General features: G+C 57.7%; 4 protein-coding genes across 6 annotated transcripts in view; 2 read left to right on the forward strand and 2 right to left on the reverse strand.

The window, feature by feature from the left end:
• Positions 1–5,613, forward strand: part of SULT2B1 (sulfotransferase family 2B member 1) — a 33,880-nt gene extending 28,267 nt beyond the window's left edge. The window contains exons 5-7 of the mRNA XM_033844645.2: positions 209–303; positions 2,968–3,148; positions 5,394–5,613. Of these exons, the coding sequence (XP_033700536.1) occupies positions 209–303; positions 2,968–3,148; positions 5,394–5,587 (470 nt within the window). The 3' untranslated portion in view covers positions 5,588–5,613. The remainder of the gene's footprint in view (positions 1–208; positions 304–2,967; positions 3,149–5,393) is intronic.
• A 429-nt stretch (positions 5,614–6,042) lies between these two features.
• FAM83E (family with sequence similarity 83 member E) lies at positions 6,043–17,064 on the reverse strand. Its single transcript, XM_033844653.2, has 6 exons — positions 16,614–17,064; positions 14,799–16,503; positions 13,186–13,353; positions 12,710–12,834; positions 8,378–8,825; positions 6,043–6,929 (listed from the first exon to the last, which is right to left on the reverse strand). The coding sequence occupies exons 2-6, from the start codon at positions 15,270–15,272 to the stop codon at positions 6,654–6,656; spliced, it is 1,491 nt and encodes a 496-aa protein (XP_033700544.1). The 5' UTR covers positions 15,273–16,503; positions 16,614–17,064; the 3' UTR covers positions 6,043–6,653.
• On the forward strand, positions 9,807–10,813 carry SPACA4 (sperm acrosome associated 4). The gene has a single exon (XM_073796126.1). It carries the CDS (start codon positions 10,083–10,085, stop codon positions 10,461–10,463), a length of 381 nt encoding a protein of 126 aa, XP_073652227.1. The 5' UTR covers positions 9,807–10,082; the 3' UTR covers positions 10,464–10,813.
• A 111-nt stretch (positions 17,065–17,175) lies between the features above and the next one.
• RPL18 (ribosomal protein L18) lies at positions 17,176–21,363 on the reverse strand. Of its 3 annotated transcripts, none has more exons than XM_033844649.2 (7): positions 21,257–21,363; positions 19,949–20,035; positions 19,473–19,580; positions 18,842–18,940; positions 18,183–18,306; positions 17,963–18,067; positions 17,176–17,435 (listed from the first exon to the last, which is right to left on the reverse strand). In XM_033844649.2, the coding sequence occupies exons 1-7, from the start codon at positions 21,257–21,259 to the stop codon at positions 17,191–17,193; spliced, it is 771 nt and encodes a 256-aa protein (XP_033700540.1). In that variant the 5' UTR covers positions 21,260–21,363; the 3' UTR covers positions 17,176–17,190. The 3 variants fall into 3 exon arrangements, with proteins under 3 accessions (XP_033700540.1, XP_033700542.1, XP_033700541.1); XM_033844651.2 differs by having other exon boundaries at positions 17,318–17,435; positions 17,963–18,032; positions 21,257–21,326; XM_033844650.1 differs by lacking the exon at positions 21,257–21,363 and adding an exon at positions 20,987–21,022 and having other exon boundaries at positions 17,318–17,435; positions 17,963–18,032.
• Positions 21,364–21,417: the final 54 nt, after the last annotated feature.

The raw sequence follows: 21,417 nt of genomic DNA on the forward strand, positions 1-21,417 counted from the left end.
GGGCAGAGTGAGGTGGGGGGAGCCCCTAGTGGACAGAGGAGGGATAAGAAGGAGCTGGGGAGAGGCAGGGATGGGGAGCTTGGAGGGAGGCCTCCAGCTCTAAGGGGCCAAAGCCTGGGGCCATGTGGGGCTAGTTGGGCCCCTCTGAGCCCCAGCGGGGGGTGGCCCAGCTGCCCATCCCTCACCCTGCTTGTCTCTCTGCCCTCAGTGCAGTTCGGCTCCTGGTTCGACCACATTAAGGGCTGGATTCGGATGCAGGGCAAAGAGAACTTCTTGTTTATCACCTACGAGGAGCTGCAGCAGGTGATTCCCCCTCCCGCACCTCTACCCAGCGCCCCCTCACTCCTCCCTTCTTCACGCCCTCCAGCTCCCCTTCCCAGATGGCAGAGAGCTAAGGAGAAAAGGCAAGTGGGGAAGGAGGATTCGGAATGTGTGTGGGCACGATTTTCAGAACGGTGGTCAGGGGAGAGCCATGGAGCTATCTGGGGGAAAATGTTTCGGGCAGAGGGAAGAGCCAGTGCAAAGGCCCTGAGGTGAGAGTGTGATTGATGTGTTCCAAGGAGAGCAAAGAGGCTGGAGTGGCCAGAGCTGAGAGGGGGTAGGGTGGGAAATGAAGGCACAGAGGGGATGGGACCCACAGTGAGGATTCTGGCTTTTCTCTGAGTAGGTGGGAGCTACAGGTGGCCTCTGAGCAGGGGACGTGATAGATTAAATGAGACGATACAAAACTGTGAACCATGGGAAGTGATGATGGTTTCACTATGGTTGTGACCTGAAAGGCAGAGGGAAGCAGTGGAAGGAGACAGCTTTTGGAGGCAGACGGGGAGCCTGTCTGGACCCCGTCAAACATCCCTGGGGCAGGCACCTGGGAGAGAGAGAGGCCTTCTGGCTGGGGCAATCGGGAAGGGCTGCCTGGAAGAAGGGACCATGCAGAATGACTACGACTTTGCCCAGCTGTAAGGAGGACGCTGGGCTTCCAGATGGACCAATCCACAGTGAACGTGTCCAACTCTTCTGTGTTCTTAACAAAGATCTGTTCTGAGAGGCTGGGAATCTAAGCGGTTCCCAATACATGTTCCTTCACCAACGGCCCCAGACACGTTCTCTTCCTGTGTGTGCGTTTCATGTATTTTTCGTATCCTCCTTTTTGTTGGTACTTTGTGTAGCAGAAAGAGCCTGGATTTTGGTGTTCAAACAGCCGTTAAAACCCTCTTTAAAATCTCAGAGCCTCAGAGGTCTCATCCTTAAAATGGGTGGAAAATGCTGGCTCAGAGGGTTCTTAAGGACCACAGTACCTGGCTTTGGCATATTGTAACCGTCTGACAAGGTACAGCAAAGTGTGAGTATAGTGTGCCAAAGTAAGAGTAATTAGGTTCTGAGCAAGGGCCTATCTGATTAATAATAACCATAATAGCCAATGTTTCTGCCTCTCAAACTGCAAAATATGGTAATTTTCAAATGGTTCACCCCAATATTATTATCGCCCCCATTTTATAGAGGAGGAAAGTGGGGGCTTATAACCTCGAGAGAGTTGAGAAGCTGCCTGAGGCGCACAGCTCTTCACTGCAGACCCCATGGGTTTGGTTTTTTTTTTTTTCCCACCCTGGTAAATCTCTTTTGATGGAAAGATCTAGAAAAGATTTCGGCATCACCCCTCCCCTCTGTTTTCCATCAAGCTTTGTTCTCTGAACCAAAAACTGGGCCACGCAGCCTGACCGAGCTTCTGGGCTGCCCCTGAGTGTGAGGAGCTGCCAACATGTTAGAATTTCTGGGACACGTCAGTGGTTCAAGAGGATAAAGGAATGGAGGCTTATGAAACCAAGAATGACCTGGAAAATCTGGGCCGTGGGGTCGGTGGAACTGACCAGAATGCTGACTGTGCCGGGCGCTGCGTATCAGGGAAGTCAGGGAGATAGAAGAGAGGATTGTGGGCTTTGGAGACTCAAATCTGAGCTCCTCCTTGGCTGTGTGACCCTGGAAAGTGTCTTCCCCTCTCTGGGCCTCCAGTTACTGATGGGGGTAATGACAGCCCTCTGCCAGGCTATTGGGAGGATTGGCAAAATACACATGAGGGGCTTGGACTAGAGATCGGTACACAGTAGGTGCTTAATCCACAGTGACTGGAACCATCAGTCATGAGGGAGGTGATACTTGAGCTGCATTTGGATGGGTAAGTTCGTCAGGTGGAGAAGGGTGGTGCAGGGCATTCCTGGCAGCCCCATGCCAAGGCCTGCAGGGAGGAAAGCACAGGGAAGGAGAGGAAAGACCAGGCCATGCCTGTCCTTAAAAGCGAGGCCTGGGGACTGGGGCCCTGGGAAGCCACAGGAGGGCTGGGAACAGGGGAGGGGCAGGGTGAGCTCTGGGTGTGAGGGACTGGAGGCAGGGAGGCCGGGGAGGAGGGTGAGGCAAGGGTCCAGAGGGAGAGGACAAGGCCTGGCCAGTGCTAGGGGCTGTGGGGACACAGAGCAGGGGATATGGCAGAGAGCTGAAGCAGGAGAGACCGGGCTGTTGACTGACAGGGGCAAGAGGGGGAGGGGGCAAGGGGAGGTGAGGCTGGGCCAGGAGTCTGGCTCTGGGTGAATGATGGGCTGTTCTGGGATGGGGACCTGGGGTGGGGGGCAGTTTGGGGCACAGACCAGTTGACACCCGTTTCAAACCTGAAAGAGGGTGACTCTCCATAAGATGCTGGACTGACCTCTGCCCCCTGCTGTGACCTCTGACCCAGGCCCACCCCTTCCCTCCCACCCACAGAACCCTCCAAAACCCCACACTGTCAAAAACCTTCAGAGGCCATAGCCCAACCCTTCGGCTTGGAGGTGAGGAAACTGAGGCAAAGAGGCAGAATCACCCAGATTCCAGGTCTGGGTTGGGAGTCAGGCAAATGAACTCTGGGACTGATGCTCCTTCCTGGTCTGGGCTCCCCTCCCTCCGCTGACTCATCCCCTGACCCCTCTCCCCTGCCCCCAGGATCTCCACAGTTCCGTGCAGCGCATCTGTCAGTTCCTGGGCCGGCCGCTGGGCGAGGAAGCGCTGGAGTCCGTCGTGGCGCACTCGGCCTTCAAAGCCATGAAAGCCAACACCATGTCCAACTTCTCCCTGCTGCCCCCCAGCCTGCTGGACCAGAGCCACGGTGCCTTCCTCCGGAAAGGTGAGGGGACTCTGGGGTTCCAAGCCCCATTAGGCCACTGCCCGGCTGTGTGTCTTGGGCCAGTTATTTAACCTCTCTGGGCCTGTTTCCCCAGCTGTTACATGGGGATGCTCCAACAGGGCTGCCTTCATGGGGTCACTGTGGACCCATGAATCCACACAGAGGGCTTAGCACGGGGCCTGGCACACAGCTGGTGCTGCGGATGTGCCTGCCGTCTCAGACCCACCACTCCCAGAGAGCTCCCCGTGGGAAGAAGACGCATCAGGGCATTGCCATAGCCAGCTCTGAACGCTGTGAGGCTATCTGGAGTCCTTGGGAATCCTTCTTAGCGTTAAAGTTCCCCCCAGAAATATTCAAGTGTTGGATTACAGGCTGAGGGTGGGAGTGTATTAGTTTTCTATTCCTGCTGGAACCAAATACCACAAACATTGTGCCTTAAAAAACCACACACGGGGGCTTCCCTGGTGGCGCAGTGGTTGAGAGTCTGCCTGCCGATGCAGGGGACATGGGTTCGTGCCCCGGTCCGGGAGGATCCCACATGCCGCGGAGCGGCCGGGCCCGTAAGCCATGGCCGCTGAGCCTGCGCGTTTGGAGCCTGTGCTCCGCAACGGGAGAGGCCACAACAGTGAGAGGCCCGCATACCGCAAAAAAACAAACAAACAAACAAAAAAAAACACACATTCAGGGCATTTCCTGGCAGTCCAGTGGTTAGGACTCACTGCCGTGGCCCCGGGGTTGGGGAACTAAGATCTCGCACGGTGCAGCCAAAAAAAGAAAAAAAAAAAAAGAAAAGATTAAAAAGAAAACCACACACACACACACATTCACTCCCTTACCATTCTGGATGTCAGAGGTCCAAAATCAGCCTCACTGGGCTAAAATTAAAGTGTCAGTACCGTGTTCTTTCTGGAGACTCTAGGGGAGAATTGGTTCCCGGCCTTTACAGTTTCCAGACCCGCCTGCATCCCTTGGCTCGTGGCCCCTTCCTCCACCTTCAGAAACATCTTCTACTCTCTGACGCTGACCCTCCTGCATCCTCTTATAAGGATGTTTGCCATTAAGCGTCAAGATCTTTAACTTAATCACATCTGCGAAGTCCCTTTTGCCGTGTCAGGTCACATATTCATAGGTTCTAAGGGTTAGGTCGTGGACATCTTGGTGGGAGCTCATTATTCAGCCCACCACAGGGAGCCCCCCAGACCTCACTAGGGGTGTCATGTAATGTGGTATATTTGTTAAAATTCAAAATACTGTGATCCACAGGGAGGGGGAAGGGTAAGCTGGGATGAAGTGAGAGAGTGGCATGGACATATATACACTACCAAATGTAAAATAGCTAGTGGGAAGCAGCTGCGTCGCACAGGGAGATCAGTTCCCTGCTTAGTGACCACCTAGAGGGGTGGGATAGGGAGGGTGAGAGGGAGGGGATATGGGGATACATGTATACATATAGCTGATTCACTTTGTTATACAGCAGAAACCAACACAACATTGTAAAGCATTTATACTCCAATAAAGATGTTAAAAAAAAAAATACTGTGATCCAAATGACTTTGGCCCCAGGATTCCAGGTAAAGGCTAGTGGCCCTGGTTATCCCATGCGATGAGAAACTTGAGGGATCTGAGTGCTCACCTCGGGGCACAGAGAACTAGCAAAGTCATGCCCCTTACCTTCTCGGTTGCTGTGAGGGGCTAAGGAGTGAATCCTGGCAAAGGGTCGGCATGCACTTTCCCCACTAAGTGCAGGGAAAGCACTGGTTCCCAGTGTCAGAGCAATACTGAAGGTAGTGGAGGCGTTGGAACACTGGAGCAAGGAAGCCCTGTTCTAGCAAGGGAGGTGAGGGACAGGGCACAGGGGAGGTGATACAGGGGCTGGGAAGGATGTGCAGGAATGCTAGGTGAGGAGGCGGATGTTCTGGGTAGAGATTTAAGAGGTCGGTGGAGGAAGGTAGGAGGTCTGCTGGAGGGAGGAGTAGGGCAGGAGGAAGCTGAGGGAGGGAGGGGGCAAGAATGGCGCCCAGGGGTCTGGCCAGGCGACTGGTTGCCAGTGTAAGTGTCAGCCATCATCGCAGGAGGGAAAGGGGCAAACATGGAGATGGAGGGGGCCGGGGGAAGGCCAGCGCTTCTTGCAAAGGGAACGCCATAGGCAAAGGCCAGGAGGTGGGAAAGAAGGTGCTGGGATCTTGGGGGCGGGGGACGATGCTCTGGATACCCCTCACCTCGGCCGTCCCTCCCTTCCCTCCAGGGATCTGCGGTGACTGGAAGAACCACTTCACGGTGGCGCAGAGCGAAGCCTTCGACCGAGTCTACCGCGAGCGGATGCGGGGGCTGCCGGCCTTCCCCTGGGACGTGGACCCCGAGGACGCCGGTCCGGACCCCGACCCCAGTCCCGACCCGAGTCCCAGCCCAGACCAGGCCTCCGAGCCACCCCACCCGTGACCCTGAGAATAAACGCATCGCTACTGCCCCGGCTCCTCGATGCGCCTTGGAGGTGGCGTGCCGCAGGCGGGCGGCAGGGGGCGCGCGAGGGCGGACGGGGCGCCTCTGCCGGCCACCGAGGCCGGGGTGGGGACCCGAGCAGGGCACCCAAGGCCTGGGGAGGGCGAGGTCCGCTAACCCACCTGGCACGCCAGTGGGGTCGGTGATTCAGAAGCCTCTCCCAGAGGCAAAGGTGGGGGAAGGGAGGCCAGCACTGGGCACCTGACCCCCCTAGGGTCAGGGTGCTGCAGCCCAGACCCCTGGATCCTTGGGAAGCAGAGTGATGCCGACCAGGGCCCCTGGCTCCTTGGGGAGGAGGGTGTTGGGGCCCCGGACTCCTGGGTCTGAGGGAGTAGGGGGGTCAGGTCTGGACTCCTGGGTCTCCCATGAGACTGTGGAAATGCAAGTTTCTGGCACGAAGCAGCTTTATTCTGAGCAGGGGTAAAAGGCAGCCCTAACAGCTCCCCCCTTAGCGCCCACAAAACAGTTCCAGCACCTGCTGGGTCCCTCTCCATGGCCCTGACCTGTTCCCCAACAGGCATGTCCTCACCAATTTCCGGTCCCTCATGATTCAGCTCGGCTCCCCTGGTCGGGTTCTCTCCTCTCCTCGGCCAAGCTCAGTTTACCCACAGCTCCCGAGCATGGCAGGCGCAGGAAGCCCCCCCTCAGCCCCAGGGACGCCCCATCTTCACTCCACACAATTCCAGCATGGGGGCCACTCAGCCAGGCCTCTCCTCAGAGAAGTTCTGACCCGGCCGGAACACGATGTGTGCTGTTCTAGGATGCCAGCTAGTGGAGACCTTATGCCCATTTTCTAGGCTGTGACAATGAGGTCTAGAGTGAGCACTGGGCTTGCCCAAGTTCTAGAACAAGTGAAAAGAAAAGAAAAGAAAAAAAAATCCCTTCCACTTCCCAGACACTGAGGTCAGAAGCCTTGTTCAAGGTACAACAGTGAGGCAGGGGGCTTTGAGCAACAGTTGTCCGACTGTCCTGGGACGGGGCCAGCCCCATTTGGCTTCGGCTCCTGTCAGCGCTGCCCCCTGAGTCCTGGCTGGGCGGCCCGGTCTGGCTGCCGGATGCCTCTGGGTTCTGGGAGTTTGGAGGCAGCATCTTCACCAAACCGCCTTCGGGTCGGGGACGGATAGTGGAGGCGGCGGGCAGGGATGAGAGGCAAGGGGCCACCCCAGGGCTGGGACGGGGCCAGGGGACCGGAGTCCGCCTCACCACCGGGGGCCCCTCCAGCGCCCCGCTGCCTCATCAGAGCCTTGGCTGGGGTGTCCTTGGAGCCCCAGAACTTCTTGAGCTGTGGAGGGAAAGAGAGGGAGGTGAGAGGAGGCACTTGGGGGCCCAGAGGAGGAAGGAGGTGAGACCGGAGGGAGGTGATGACGGAGGGGAGGGTGTGAAACTCCGAGGGGTCTCCAGAACCAGGAAGGAAGTGAGTGGGGAGGCCAGGGACGCCCAGACCTACAGAAGGGGCAAGGAGCTGCATCCCCACGCGCAGCTTTGCAGTGGGGAGGAACAGGAAGCAGCCGGCAGCTTCATGGGGGGAGCAAATATTTGCCAAGGGAGTTGATGCTGGGTGAGGGCGGCTCAGGACGGGGGAGAAGTGAGGACCTGGCCCTTGCCCATCCCTCTTCTCCCCTTGACCCGGGTGGAGGGAGATGATTCCTGGGACTTTCTCCCTCACTCTCCAGAGAGTCCTTGAGCTCCCACTTAGCAGATGGGGAAACTGAGGCTCAGAGGGGGCACAGCTCACAGAGGAACTGACCCCAGGTCTGTCTGGATCCAAGGAGAATCCACCAGTTTCTCCCACGTGGCTCTGCTCTTACCCTCTCCATAGCCCACTTCACAGCTGAGGACACTGAGGGCCTGCCCAGGGTTCCCCAGAGAACTGGGGCAGGCTCTGCCGGAACCCCAGTGTCTAAGCAGCTGGGGGAAGGGAGGGGAGACCCCCCTGACCTTCCCTAATCCCCTCCCCAATACCCCTAGCACACTCGAATCTAGGAAGCCAGCAAGCAGAGCATTTAAAAGTCTTGCCTGGGAGGCAACCAGGGCTAAGGTCCAATTCCTCCCTGGTGCCTCAGTTTCCCCATCTGTGAAATGGGTGGGTGGAGAGCTGTAATCACATCCACCTCATAGGGTTACATTTAACCACCTCTGCGAAAGCGCTTGGCACGGGGCCTGGCACGTGGCAAGGTGCCCGCAAAAGATCGTTGCTTTGACTTGGGCAAGTTAAACACAACCTCTCTGAGCCTCAGCTTTCCCATCCATAAAAGTGAGTGTAATAAGAGTATCGCTTCATTGCCCTGGGAAGATACCAGGAAATCAAAATAAATTCCACTTTGGGAATTTATTGTAATGATGGTGATTATTCTATTTCTTTCGATTTCATTGACTCCTCCTCCCAAGCAAACTGAGGATGGGGACACTAGCTCAGCCCATTTCCTTGATGAGAACACTGAGGTTCAGAGAAGGCATTTCTCCCCCTCCCACACCCGGAGCTCTCACAGTTGGTGTACCTTGCCAGGTTTCACACCCAGGGCTCTCGGGGTCTCTGCCCAGTGTTACCAGGTGCTCCCCTGCCCAGCACACAGTAGGGATACAGGAAGTGGACGATGCGATTATGAACGCAGGGGAGCAGTTTTGTTTTTCCCCGCCCCACCCCACCCCCGGGGCCAGGCACATCGCAGGCGCTCACATGCCTCTATCCTCTTCCAGCTATTCTCTCTCAGGCCAGCCACCAGGTCTCACCTCATTGTCACCGTCACTAGAGCCTGACAGCTGGGACAGGCGGCTCAGGTCCCATAGGGAGCGGCTGTGCTGGGCCAGGGGGCCACTGGGGGTCCGGGCTCGCTGTACACTCCTCAGGATGTCGCTAAGAGCTGGCCCTGGCTTGGCCAGGGTCTCCTGCCTGTCCCCCTCGAAGACTTGGCAGGCGGCCAGGCGTTGGGCCAGCGAGCCATCAGGCAGTGGTGGCGGCAACAGGGGGGCCACGGAGCAGCGGCGGGCCACGTGATGCGGGCTGTAGGCCAGCTGCAACCCCCCCAGGGCTCTGACAAAGGGACCTGGGGTGGGCGCGGGCGGGAGTGGCCAGGAGGCCGCATAGAGTGTCCGGAACTCTTGGCTGAAGGCATCGGCGATCTCACCGGTCAGCAGGGTCACCAGGCCACGGTGCAGGCGTGAGTCACTCCATGTGAAGCTGGGGGGCACAGAGGTGGGGGTCAGGATCTCCAAGCATCCCCAGAAGCCTGGTCTGGCCCCCATCACCAGGCCCCAACCTGGTCCCAGGGCGGGCTCTGGGACCTCCGCCAAGTCCTGCCATCCCTCTGGCCTCAACATGCACCTCTGTAGAATGGGAACAATGAAGTACCTACCCCAGAGGGTTGATGTGAAGACAACATCAGTTAACATACTTAAATGATCATCTGGAATCAGACTCGAGTTTAAACCTGGCCTCTGCCTTGTCCCCATGGAGGGATGCCTCAGTTTCCCCCTCTGGAGAGAGATGGGATTCTGACACCCTCGGGGACTAAAGACTCAGCTGCTTCCTACAGTGATTGCCATTTATTAAGTGCTTGCTGTGTGCCAGGCTCTAGGTGTGCCTGCTCCCTGCCTCAGTTTGTTCATCTGTAATATGGAGCTAAAACGTAGGAAGATTAGAATCAGAGAACATGGGTCAGGCCTCCGGCCCGGGGCCTGGTAGGTGCCCAGCATTAAAAGCCTGCAAGCCGTGGTGAGCTGTGCCCTTACTATCGCTGTGACCACAGTGGCTGTGATTTAAAGCACTGAGCACAGGGCTTGGTACACAGCAGGTGGTCAGTAAATGCTCTCTTTTGAATTAAGTGAACCTGGACTCTTGTCCTGGCTCAGGGGACCTTGGACGTATCAGTTTTCCTTCCTGAGTTTCATTGGTTTGCCCATCGGAAAAACAGGCTCGCCCCGGGCTGTGTATCTTGCACGTGGCGGGACAGCACCCAGCGCCCAGCAGAGCGGATGAGTTCGCAGCCGAGATGATGAAAGTTGGTCTGAGCTCCCTTACCTAGGTGGAGCGGCAGTGTCCTTGCTCCCGGGCAGGTCGGCCGGCCAGCCTGCCCCTCAGATTGTGACACCCCTCCCCCACCTATGACCTCACCCCCAGAGCAGTCAGTGGGAACCCTGGCTGGGGTCTGTGAGGTCACCCCATTCTGCTCCACAAAGTCTCTTGTCAGGCAGCGGCCACTGGCTCATCTCCATCCCGGTGGAGTTTCTGAGACCCAAGGACCGGAGAGCCGTGGTCACAACAGAGCTTCCGAGAGGGATGCGGAGCATTGGGAACCGAGGACACGCCAGGTGCTGATCCTGGGAGACCAGAACCAGGGGTACAAGCCTTGCGGGCGTGAGGAGTGCCATTCAGCAGTTCCGGGAGGCCCAGGAAGCCTACTGCCTGGCTTGGGCACCGTCCCGCCGCCAGGCCACCATGGTCCTCGGCTGGCTGCTGCTTCTGGTGATGGCTCTGCCCCCAGGCACGATGGGCACCAAGGACTGCGTCTTCTGTGAGCTGACCGACTCCACGATCTGTCCCGGCATGCACATGCGCTGTGGCGATGACGAGGACTGCTTCACGGGCCATGGGGTGGCCCCCGGCGTCAGCCCCATCACCAACAAAGGCTGCGTGCCGGCCACCTCGTGTGGCCGCGAGGAGCCCGTCAGCTACATGGGCGTCACCTACAGCCTCACCACCAACTGCTGCACCGGCCACCTATGTAACGGGGCCCCCCACCCCACAGGCGGCCGGATGGCAGGGGCCACCACCAGCCTGGCGCTGGGCGCGCTGCAATTGCTCCGACATTTGCTGTGACCAACCTGGAGGGCAGGGCCCAGGACTGGTCTCCCGCCTGCGCTGCCCCCCCATGCCCCCTGCCTCCATCCCCTTCCCCTGTCAAATGGCCAGAGACCCTGGACAACCCCTTGTGGCCCTGGCCTCATCGTTCTAGGGCTGTCACCAGAGCCCAGCGCCCGACGAAGCATCAGGCCTGATTTAGTGGTGGGGAACCAGGCCTTATGGGTTTGACTGTGCTGTTGTATTTCATTGGTTCTAAGACGCGTATCATTTCACATTCTGATCAGGATGTTTCTTTGCTTTGGTGGTACCTTAGAGTCTATGAAATATGGTAAAAAATAAATAATAAACGACAGCTGACGTTTATGGAGCACTTCTTATGTTCCGTGCCAGGCATCGTTATCTCATTGAATCCCCAAGTGAAGCTGGGAACGTGGGTTCTCTTCAAAACCTCCCAGTCTCGGGAATTCCCTGGCGGTCCAGCGGTTGGGGCTCTGCGCTTTCATTGCCAAGGGCCCGGGGTTCAATCCCTGGTTGGGGAACTAAGATCCCGCAAGCTGCGTGTTGCAGACAAAAAAAAAGAAAAAAAGGGCTTCCCTGGTGACGCACTGGTTGAGAATCTGCCTGCTGATGCAGGGGACACGGGTTCGAGCCCTGGTCTGGGAAGATCCCACATGCCGCGGAGCAACTAGGCCCGTGAGCCACAACTACTGAGCCTGCGCGTCTGGAGCCTGTGCTCCGCAACAAGTGAGGCCGCGATGAAGAGTGGCCCCCGCTCGCCGCAACTAGAGAAAGCCCTCGCACAGCAACGAAGACCCAACACAGCCAAAAATAAATAAATAAATAAATAGATAGATAGATAGATAGATAGTTAAAAGAGCCAAGCATTTGAAGCCCTTTAAAAAAAAAAAAAACAACCTCCCAGTCTCGGTGCTAGCGGTTCTCAAAGTGTGGTCCCTGGGCTAGCAGCATCAGTATCGTCGACCGGGAACTTGCTAGAAATGCCAATTCTCGGGCCCCATCCCAGCCCGGCTGAAAAGGAGCAGGGCTCAGAAATCTGTTTGCTTTTTTTTTTTAACAAGTCGTCCAGGTGATTCTGACGCCTGCTCAAGGTTCAAAGCCAGCAGCCTAGAGCAAAGGTCATCAAGTGGGCACTTCCGCCCCTCAGGGGGCACCGGGCAAAGTCTGGAGACGGTTTGCGTAGTTGTACTTGGGGAAGGGGGAACGCTACCAGCATCTCCTGGGTAGAGGGCAGTTCAGCCCAGGAAAGCCCCCCCACAGCACAGAGTCCTCCAGTTCCGAATGTGAGTAGTGCCTCCGTTGAGAAACCTTGCTGTAGACGCACTCACTGAACCATCCCATTGTCTAGAGGGCGAAACTGGGGCACAAAGAGCGGAAGTCAGTTATGCAAAGTCACACAGCCAGTAACTGTCCGAGCTAGGATTTGACCCCAGGCCATCTGACCCGGAGTCCACGTGCCCCCTGACATGCTGTTCCCAGGAAGTAAATGCTGCTATTTTCACACTTTCCAGATGGGAAAACTGAGGTTCAGAGTGGGGAAGGCCCAATGTCACAGAACTAAGAAGTCACGGAGCCAGGTTCCAGGGTCAATCAGACCCCAAAGGGAGCAGAGGAGGGACATGAGATGGTCTGAGGGCTGGGCCATTTGCATACCAGCTCTGATTTTTTTTTTTTTTTTTGAGGTACGCGGGCCTCTCACTGTCGTGGCCTCTCCCGTCGCGGAGCACAGGCTCCGGACGCGCAGGCTCAGCGGCCATGGCTCACGGGCCCAGCCGCTCCGCGGCATGTGGGATCTTCCCGGACCGGGGCACAAACCTGTGTCCCCTGCATTGGCAGGCGGACGCTCAACCACTGCACCACCAGGGAAGCCCCAGCTCTGATTTTTGTACAGATCCTCAGAGAGGTGGAGTTACTCACCCAAGGCAGAGCTCAGACTTCAATCCAGGTCCCCCTGGCTTGGAAACTCCCACACACCAAGTGAGAGCCCAGTTTTCCAGATGAGGAAACACAGCGGTCACAGAGATGAAGACTTACCCCCAAGCCACTAAACAGCCCAGCAGCAGGGCCAGTGCCAGCCTATTCTGCTACAGGACGCCTCCTCTCCCGAGCAGGGGGTTAGACCCATTTTACAGATGAGGAAAGAGAGTCTGGGAAAGGGGCTGCCAACTGCTGTCTGAAACCACTGAGGGACAGTTGGGGACAGGAGACCGGGCAGTGTGGTGGTGGTGGGGGGGTAGCCGCACCTGTAGGATCCTGAGATGACCCTCTCGCCGTCCAGCAGCACAAACTTTTCCCGGACGTTGCCGCTCACCTGCCGACACCAACGGCTCTGGAAACTGCAGCCCCGCACGACTCGGATGTCCAGGTTCTGGGGTGGGGGAGGCACGCCTTTGCTCAGGCTGACCCCCCAGACCTCCACCCAGTGCCGAGGGCTCAGGATCCCTACAGGCTGGTCTTAGCTAAGTGGCCCATGACTCTCTGGAAGGTTCTGTCCCAGCTTCCCCAGGGCCTCAGGGGTCTGTTGCAGATATTCCTGACTCAGAGGGACCCCATGAGAAGGCTGACCCCAGTTTCACCCCTGTCATGGGCATCACATCTCAGGGGACCCTCTCAGCTGGCATCCACCTCGATGACCCAGGGTCCCATGGAAGGGTCTTCGTCTGATGCTCCCAGTGCCAGGGCACTGGGGACTCAGGGGTCCCTCCTGCCAGGCCCCTACCTCAGTGGCCCAGGGGTTCACCCCCAGTTGCTGGGCCAGAATCAGGAAGGCAGGCAGCCGCTGGTGGTCTAGGAGCAGGTAGACGGGCACCCAGCGGCGTGTGGCAGCATCCACCAGGTCCGAAAGCAGGTCTGGGTCAGTGAAGACATCCATGACCACGGCCACCAGCTGAGGGTGGGGAGAGGGGCTGTGGGTGGAGCCTAGGGCTTAGGGGGACATGCAGAGGGTGAGGTGCTCTGGAGAGTTTAAGGGCCCAGTCTCCATGGGATGTTCAGGGAGTCTGAGGGGGAGACCCCCCGGACATGCACCATGTTCATGCAGCGCCTATGTGTGAATGAGAAGAAAACAGCCCTTCCTCGAGACCCACACCTCTAACTGCTTGAAAACTGTTATCATAAATCACATGTCTGCAACCGTATCCCTTGAGCTGTGACACTGCTACATGGCTGCCCTGCTCCAGAGGTCAGTGGGCTGGAGGCCCTCGCAGGGCACTGTGGGCAGCTGCCCACCTGGGTCCTCGGGAGGGATGACCTGCCAGGCCACCAAGGCGAGCTCTGGGGACTGGGGGGTGCTGAAGGCCTGGATCTTGCAGGCGGAAAAAGGTAGTGGTGATGAACCCTGACTCACTGGCCAGACAGCCTTGGTTCAGATCCCCACTCGGCCACGCACAGGCAAGAGACAATCTGCAATGCCTCAGTTTCCCTATCTCCTCAATGGGCACATTAAGTCTCAACCTCACAGGGTCCTCCTGAGGATTAGGCAGGTTAACTCATATAAAGCACTTAGCATGGGAGCAGTAACAGGAAAATTGTTAAAGAATCGGGGGGACTTCCCTGGTGGCGCAGTGGTTAAGAATCGCCTGCCAATGCAGGGGACATGGGTTCGAGCCCCGGTCTGGGAAGAGCCCACATGCCGCAGAACAACTAAGCCCGTGCACCACAACTACTGAGCCTGTGCTCTAGAGCCCGCGAGCCACAACTGCTGAGCTCACGTGCCGCAACTACTGAAGCCCGCGCGCCTAGAGCCCGTGCGCCACAACAAGAGAAGCCACCGCAATGAGAAGCCCGCGCACCACAACAAAGAGAAGCCCCCACTCACCGCAACTAGAGAAAGCCCGCGCGCAGCAACGAAGACCCAACGCAGTTGAAAATAAAATTAAATAAATAAATAAAATATGTAACTAAATAAACTGTTAAAAAAAAAAGTGCTGTCCAGGGGGTGCTGCAGGGGAGACATCTGGGCCCTCCCCGAAAGGAGGATGGAGACCTCCACCCTGGTGGTGGAAGTGGTAGAGGAGATGACTGAGACCAGGGGGGTCATAAGTAGGTCCAAGGGCCATGGATGCCTAAGGCACCCAGGTCCTGGGGAGAAGATGGGACCCCCCCCCATATGTAAGAGGGAGAGGATGAGATCTGGGGGGTGTGGATGCCCAAGTCCTGGGGGCTGGGAGGTATGGATTCCTGGGTTCCAGGGATGTGGACACACAAGTTCCAGGAGGGCACAGCTCAGAATGCCTGGCTCCCAAGTGATGTGTACTCACTCCCACATCTGGGGGCTGGCATGTGAGGATGACCGGGTCTGAGGAAGGGACACTAGGCCCTTGAGGCCCCCACCTTATGGGCGGCCTGGATTTCCTGGTGCACCAGCTCCTTGAGGGACGGTTGGCCCTCGCCAGGTGGCTGCGTGTACAGCTGTGCCTGGGTGATACCCTTCCAGGCTGAGTCCTCCGGCCAGCCCAGCCGCAGCATGGGCACCGGCTCCTCTGACTGTCCAGGCCAGTAGGTCAGGCTGCCCAAGTCCCCATCGGTGGCAGTGGCTCCCTCTGCTGCCCTGCTAGGCTCCTGCTTCGCTGCCGTCCAGTCCTCAGCCGTCGCCACCAGGCCCCGGAGCTCATCTCCACTCAGGAAGGGCCGCAGCCCCTCACGCTGCACGCAGGCCTCAAACGCCTCCGCACCCTGGCTCAGCAGAGCCTCCAGCGCCAGCCTCTGGCCCTCGGAATACAGGAAGCTGGGAGTGGCCTCGGTCAGGGGCAGCTGCCCGGCCCCTGACTCTATTCCTCCCAGTGCTGCCAGCTGGGAGGCTGCCATTAGGCCGTTCAGGTGGGAGGACGGAGAGGCTGGATGTCCAAGGGCTTGGCCGTCTCTAGGCACTGAGCATCTGGGGGTCTCCCGACAGAGTCTGTGTGGCCGTGCAAGGCAGGACAGCCCTAAGTCCAAATGGCTCCCTGCACTGTCCCTGGCTTGCCGTCCTGATAATCAGACTGCCCAAGCGACTAACCACCGGGTGCGTGGCTCTGCTCAGACCAACAGCCCACCGGCCATCTGAGCTTCCTGCCAGCCTCTGATGGTCTGGCTGAGCCTATGACTGGCCCTGCGTGTTGGTCAGGCTGACCACCTGACACTGTCTCCAACTGTGCGATCCATCAGCTGCCCACCTCTGCTCCGCGACACACCAGCCACCTCCAGCCTGCTGGCTACATGATGCCCCAACTGACCCTTCGGCTGGCTCAGGCTGACTTCCCCATCTTCAGGCAACAGGCTGTCTGCCCGTCTCTGAGCACCCAAATGTCCCTAACTAAAGGCAGGGCGAGATGCCTGTTTCTTCCTGGCAGTCAGCACATCTAACCGACCCTCTCTGGCTGTCTCTTTGTCTGGAAGACACCGATTGCTTCCAACTGACACTCTCAGTATCTGACCGCCGAGTGGGGCACCCAGCTGGCTCCGTTAGAACCGGTTTCTCCCGACAACCAGCTGGCTGGCTCACCAGCGCTCACGGGCTGACCATCCCGGAAGACTTCTCTTTGAATCTCCCCTCTCAGCCTCGGAAGAATGCACTGCAGCCCTAAACCTCGGTATCACCTTCCCCAGCTGGGGAACTAGGTCTGTCTCCTCTGCCGGTTGAGGACTCTGCTCCCTGAGCGTTCACACCCACTCAGGCTGCTGCAGTGGCGGATGCCCTCTACAGGGGGTTTGATTATCATGGAACCAGCCCATCTAGATTGAGGGGCCGACTAACTAGCCACAGTTCCTCAGACGGCTGCCCCTGCCCGTCTCCTGGGCCACCGGGTTGTTTCTGGCTGTCCTCTAATCAATGCTGACTCCAGCCTGGATTTCTGCCTTAATCCCACTATCTCCTGCTATCGGACCATCCACTTATTCCTAAACAAGGAACACCCTGCGTCTCTCCCTCCCAAGACGCCCCTTTGAGGATCCTGACCCTGCCTCTGGTGGGTGGACCCCTGATCCCTGCCAACAAGCAGCCCTCCTTCCAATCCCAGCACCCAGTCTGCTCCCTTCCTCCAGACCGCAGCGACCAGCCCTGCAAAGAGAAGGAAGGGGAATAAAGCCAGGCCACTCCCTCTCCCTCCTGCCCTCCCCAGACGCCCCCATTGCGTCCAGGTCTCCAACCCCTACCCCTCCTTCTCTTGCCTTTTCAGAGAACAGTCAGATCAAGGGCCTGGAGACCTCCTTTCATTTCTGCGGCTCTTCCGGCCGCCTCGCCTTATTCACCGGGTTTCTTCCCGGGATCCGGGGACCACGGCCCCTTGTGCAAACACAGGGGTAGAGCTGACACAGGCCCCTGGAGACAGAGGACAGTAAGGTCCCAGCTCCAGGAACACACTCAACAGGCTTCGCCCAGAGACTGACGGCCCGCCTGACTCAAGCTTCGGGGGAGGGGGAGCGCATCACCTATTCTTACGTGCCCCCTCCGCCACGGCGGCCCGCCCCATTTATACTTCCTGGTCCAAGCCCTGCCAGCCCTCCCGAGCAGAGATCCGGGAGGGGAGTGCGCTTCCTTTAAGAGTAGGCGCGGCTAACTGGAGAAAACAGCAGGTGCTTCACCACACACCTGGGAAAGAGGTGGGGCTTCGGCCTTAGATGGCTGCCAGGTCCCAACGGTGCAGCGAGGTCCAAGGGGGCAAACAGGCTTAGGGCAGTGACCACACACACCTGGGACGGTAGGCTCCGTCCCCCAGCACAGGTCGCCCAGCACAGCGGAAGGGGTTCACTCCAAAGGCTGGTCTCCCCAGAAAGGGGCGTGGCAACCATTCCCCCAAACAAAGGCGTTCTCACCGCCGGTTCTGATCCTCTCCCTCCCCCAACCCCGTTCCCCAATAATACACAAAAGGCCATTAGCATCCAAAATCTTTTTAATAACAAGGTAGGATCTGGGGTTAGTTCTTGTAGCCACGGCTGGCCCGTCGGCCTCTGGCGCGCTCGAACTTCCGGCCCTTGGAGCGTACATAGGGTCTGCAGAGAGAGAAGGGAGGGTGAGAAGAGGCACACGTTACAGACAAGTGAGGGACGCCCCCGCCACCTGTCTGGCTGGGAGCTCAGAAGAGAGCTGCTTGCTCTAACAGAGAAGCACAGGGACACCAGAAGGGGGCTTCGCTCAACCCAAGCAGCGTCAGTGGTGACACCAAGTCCGCTGCTGGAAGAGCCTGGCAGCGCAGGAAGCAAAACTGGCAGGAGTGGCTGCTGAAGCGCCTGCACTAGGCCCTGGGGCCATCCACCTGGGCGCCCCAGCGCTGGACAGAATGCAGGCCCCACCACAAAGACGGGGACAGGCCCTGGGAAGCCTGCATCTGTGATGCTGGCTGTGCAGGGAGCTCAACACCCGAGGAACAGAACTTTAGGCAGTCTTGAAGGAAAAGCGGGTAAGAGGGTGGGGGAATTCGAGAGAGACCTGAGGCCGGACTAGTGGGAGAAACAGAAGCAGCTGGCAGCGTGGCAACGCCTAGACCTGCAGGCTGGGGTCCAGGGCTAGGTATACTCACTTGGTGTGGCTATGCGGGGTTCCTGGGGCTTTGCCGAAATGCCGGTACACCTCTCGGCCCTTGCGAGGACCTGGGGAAGGGAAGGAAGCGGTGGCTCAGGCTGATCTGGGGGGGTGGGGGGGGTGGGAGTGTCACTGACCGCCCAGGCCTGGCAAGGTAAAGGCTGCTAGCAGTCCCACAGCTCTTTACAGACCCCCTCAAGCCACTAAGCAGCACTCACCAGACAGGAGGACAGTGCCACAGCCCTTGGGCGAGTCCAGCGCCAACTGGTCGAAGGTGAGGATCTTGCCCCCCGCCTTGAGGATGCGGCTCCGGGCGCGGCTGCTCACTCGAAGAGCACACACCTGGGGACACAGAGGACAGGTGTGGCCAGAGCCCCCTGGAGGGCGACCCAGGGGCTGCTGGGACTTCCTGTCCACTGCCCAGGCCCAGCAGGAGTCCCAGCTGCTTCCTCGGCCCGATCACCACACCACCAACTACTGGAGGCAGCTTCCTGAGCTCACGACAGCCATTCTTACCACTTTACTCCTAGAAATCCCTTTAACACCACAACCTGAAGCTATTATGTATAAGGAAACTGAGGCACAAAGAAATCCAGGACTTTGTCCAGAGATTACAAAGTGGCAGAGAAATCCAGGTCTGAACTCTGGCTGTCTGGGTCCAGAGCGAGTACCATCAGCTGGGCCCCAGAAGGGGCTTGTCCAGGGATACCTGCCATCAACAATGTGAGGGACAACCCCCCCCACCCTTCAACCCAGGCACGACACCTGCCTTACCCAGAGGTGAGATGAGCCTGCCGGCGGCACGAGAAATTGAGCCGGGTCCACAGGAGCTCACCGTGACCCACCCAACACGCTCCTGAGCCCCCTCCCCGCTCACCTTCAGTTTGGGCACCTCCTGGACACGCACGTCGTCCGTTATAGTCCCCACCACCACAGCCGTTTTGCCTTCTCGGCCAGGAAGCTTCATCTTCCGAATCTGGGGCGGTGGGGATGAAATGCACATTAAACAAGTCCCTTGTGGTGGTTAAATCCAATCCCACCCATTCAGGCATCCCAAGGACCAACAGTTGTGTCCCGTTTGGGCTAAACCTACCCACGCCACACCTCTCAAGCTAGCACAAGCCTAATCTCAGGTCCAGTCTGGGAAAATCTCCAAAGAAAATACAAACAGATTCCTCCACGGTTCTCTCCTACAGAAAGCTTCTGACACAGAAGATGCTCTATAACTTGAAACCTCAGGAAGATCTCATAAAGCCACTGTAACCCACCCCCAGACACACACAATGAGAAGGAAAATGAGACCAAGAGGCCAAGCCAGTCCCATGCCCCCACTATTCAGCTACAATCAGAGGGTCAGAGCTCTGCACCCACCACTGGATGAGGTTAAGCCAGCTGATAGCCAAGCCGCTACCAGAGAGCTCCAAGCCCGCCCTTCCACCCGAAGTCCAGCTCCAGACACGATCCAGTCGCTCCCCAGGCTGGCTATGCCCTCCGCCTCAGCCCCTCACCATCCGGGAAAGGGACAGAGGTGGCCGGTTGCTGCGACTCATGAACAACCTCTTCAGCACAACTTGATTGAAGGTGGAGTTGGTTCGTCTGGCCAGAAACCTGTACAGCTGGAGGAGAAGGAAAACGAGCATTAAACCCGCGGCAGCCCACCCGCCCCCCTCCCTCCCTCTCAGCTTTCTAACGAAGGGGCAAAGAAGTGACTTAGGGCTTTGCCCCATCCCGTTAAGCCCACGGGAAAGAGCTGGCCTAGGTCCCTCCTGGCCAGGGACCCAGAAAATCCCCCTCCCCACTGGTAAACCAGCCCAGAGGCTGAAAACACTGGAATCTCCAGAAGCTAAGGGAAAGCAGCAGAGACCTGAGCCTGCCCTGAAGGCCCCTGCAAGGAGCCCGGGACCAATACCAGCACGGAGGCTCTAGAATTTGTATTGATATCTCCAGGGTGGTCTTGCCTAGAGGGCTTAGGCCCCAACCTCACCTTGACCAACAGCCTCAAGTAGATGTCCTGGCTCTTGGGCTCCTTGCGTCGAACCTTTCGGTCCTTGTTGTGGCGGATGTCAACTCCCTGCAGGGGTGAAGGGAAGACCATGAACCCAACTCTGATCCAGCAGATTCCTCACCCCATCAACAGTTATTCCTCACCTCTAAGAAACAGCTAAAGCCCCAGTCTCTGGAGACAACAAATCCCAGATCACCACTGGGAGCCCTCTGGGAAAATACTTAAAACTCCCGGGCCTCAAGTGACTTTGTTTAAAAAAAAAAAGAGGGGGACGCCTAATTCTACACAAAAAGCCTTCAACACACGGCACACAGCACCGTGAAAGACCTTAACACAGCAGCCGCGTTAACCAAGTTTTCACTTCTTTAGAAACTATATTTCTCAACAATGTATTATTTAAGCTCCCAAACCTTGCTCCCATGCGTGGAGCGTTATCAAAAACATTTAAACCAAGGGCAGACTCCAAGTTCTTATAAAGGAAACGACCCTTTTTTCTAGAATTTACTCTGCTTAGACCAACCCTAGAACGACCTCCTTATGAAGTATCGTTTCCCACAGTAGTGCTAAAACTGAAGGGAGCCCACGATTTCCACTACACCCCCTGCCTGCTTTCCTCCAAGTTTTTCAGGCTGTGTCATGAGTTATAAAGAACTACCTAATTATTAATTGTTCTCATTTATCCAGCACTTAATGTATGCAGGGACCCGTGGTGAGCACTTCCTTTGACTTATTTCTTCTCGAACTCACATCTTTGAGGCATAATTACTGGGTCTCCAATTAACAGATGCTTTCTGCGCACAGGAATGATGATACGGTGGGTAGGGAACTGAAACTCGAACGGAAGCCTGCCTGGCCCCCACACTAGGGCACCGGACGCTTGACACCCCCCCACCCCGCCCCAGAACCCAGCTTTTCAGGCTGGGGAGTGACGGATCCAGGGACAGCACAGGCAAGAGTGGCTGTGGGAGCAGCGCCTGGGTCCGAATCCTGGGTCCGAATCCTGGCTCCGCCACTTACTGGCACTGTGACCCCGGTCATATTACTTAACCTCCTTGCCCCTCGATTTGATCATCTATTCGATAGGACCTATAATACAGAATTATGGGAGGGGCGGGAGGTTGAGAACGCCCATTCCTGGTCTTCGGGCTCCCAAAATAGCTCCCCACAGCGGGAGTCGCCTCCTTCGAACACCCCGGAACCCCTGCCTCACTCTGGAACGTCCCCAGCGCGAGACCGCGGCGGATGGCAGCGGATGATCAAGCCCCGAACGCCGCAAAACGCGCTCACCATGATGGCGCCTCCTCCTTAGCCAGGTCCGGAAAGAGAGAACAGAACTAGGATGGGCGGGGAAAGCCTTCAGCGAGTGGCGCCTACGTGACGTCACACGGGCGCGACGCGGCGCTCTACCTTGACTCATGTCTCTCTATGGTGAATCGGAGGACCAGCTA

This window comes from Tursiops truncatus, chromosome 19 (genome assembly GCF_011762595.2).
Source record: "Tursiops truncatus isolate mTurTru1 chromosome 19, mTurTru1.mat.Y, whole genome shotgun sequence".
NCBI classification, from domain to species: Eukaryota; Metazoa; Chordata; class Mammalia; order Artiodactyla; family Delphinidae; genus Tursiops; species Tursiops truncatus.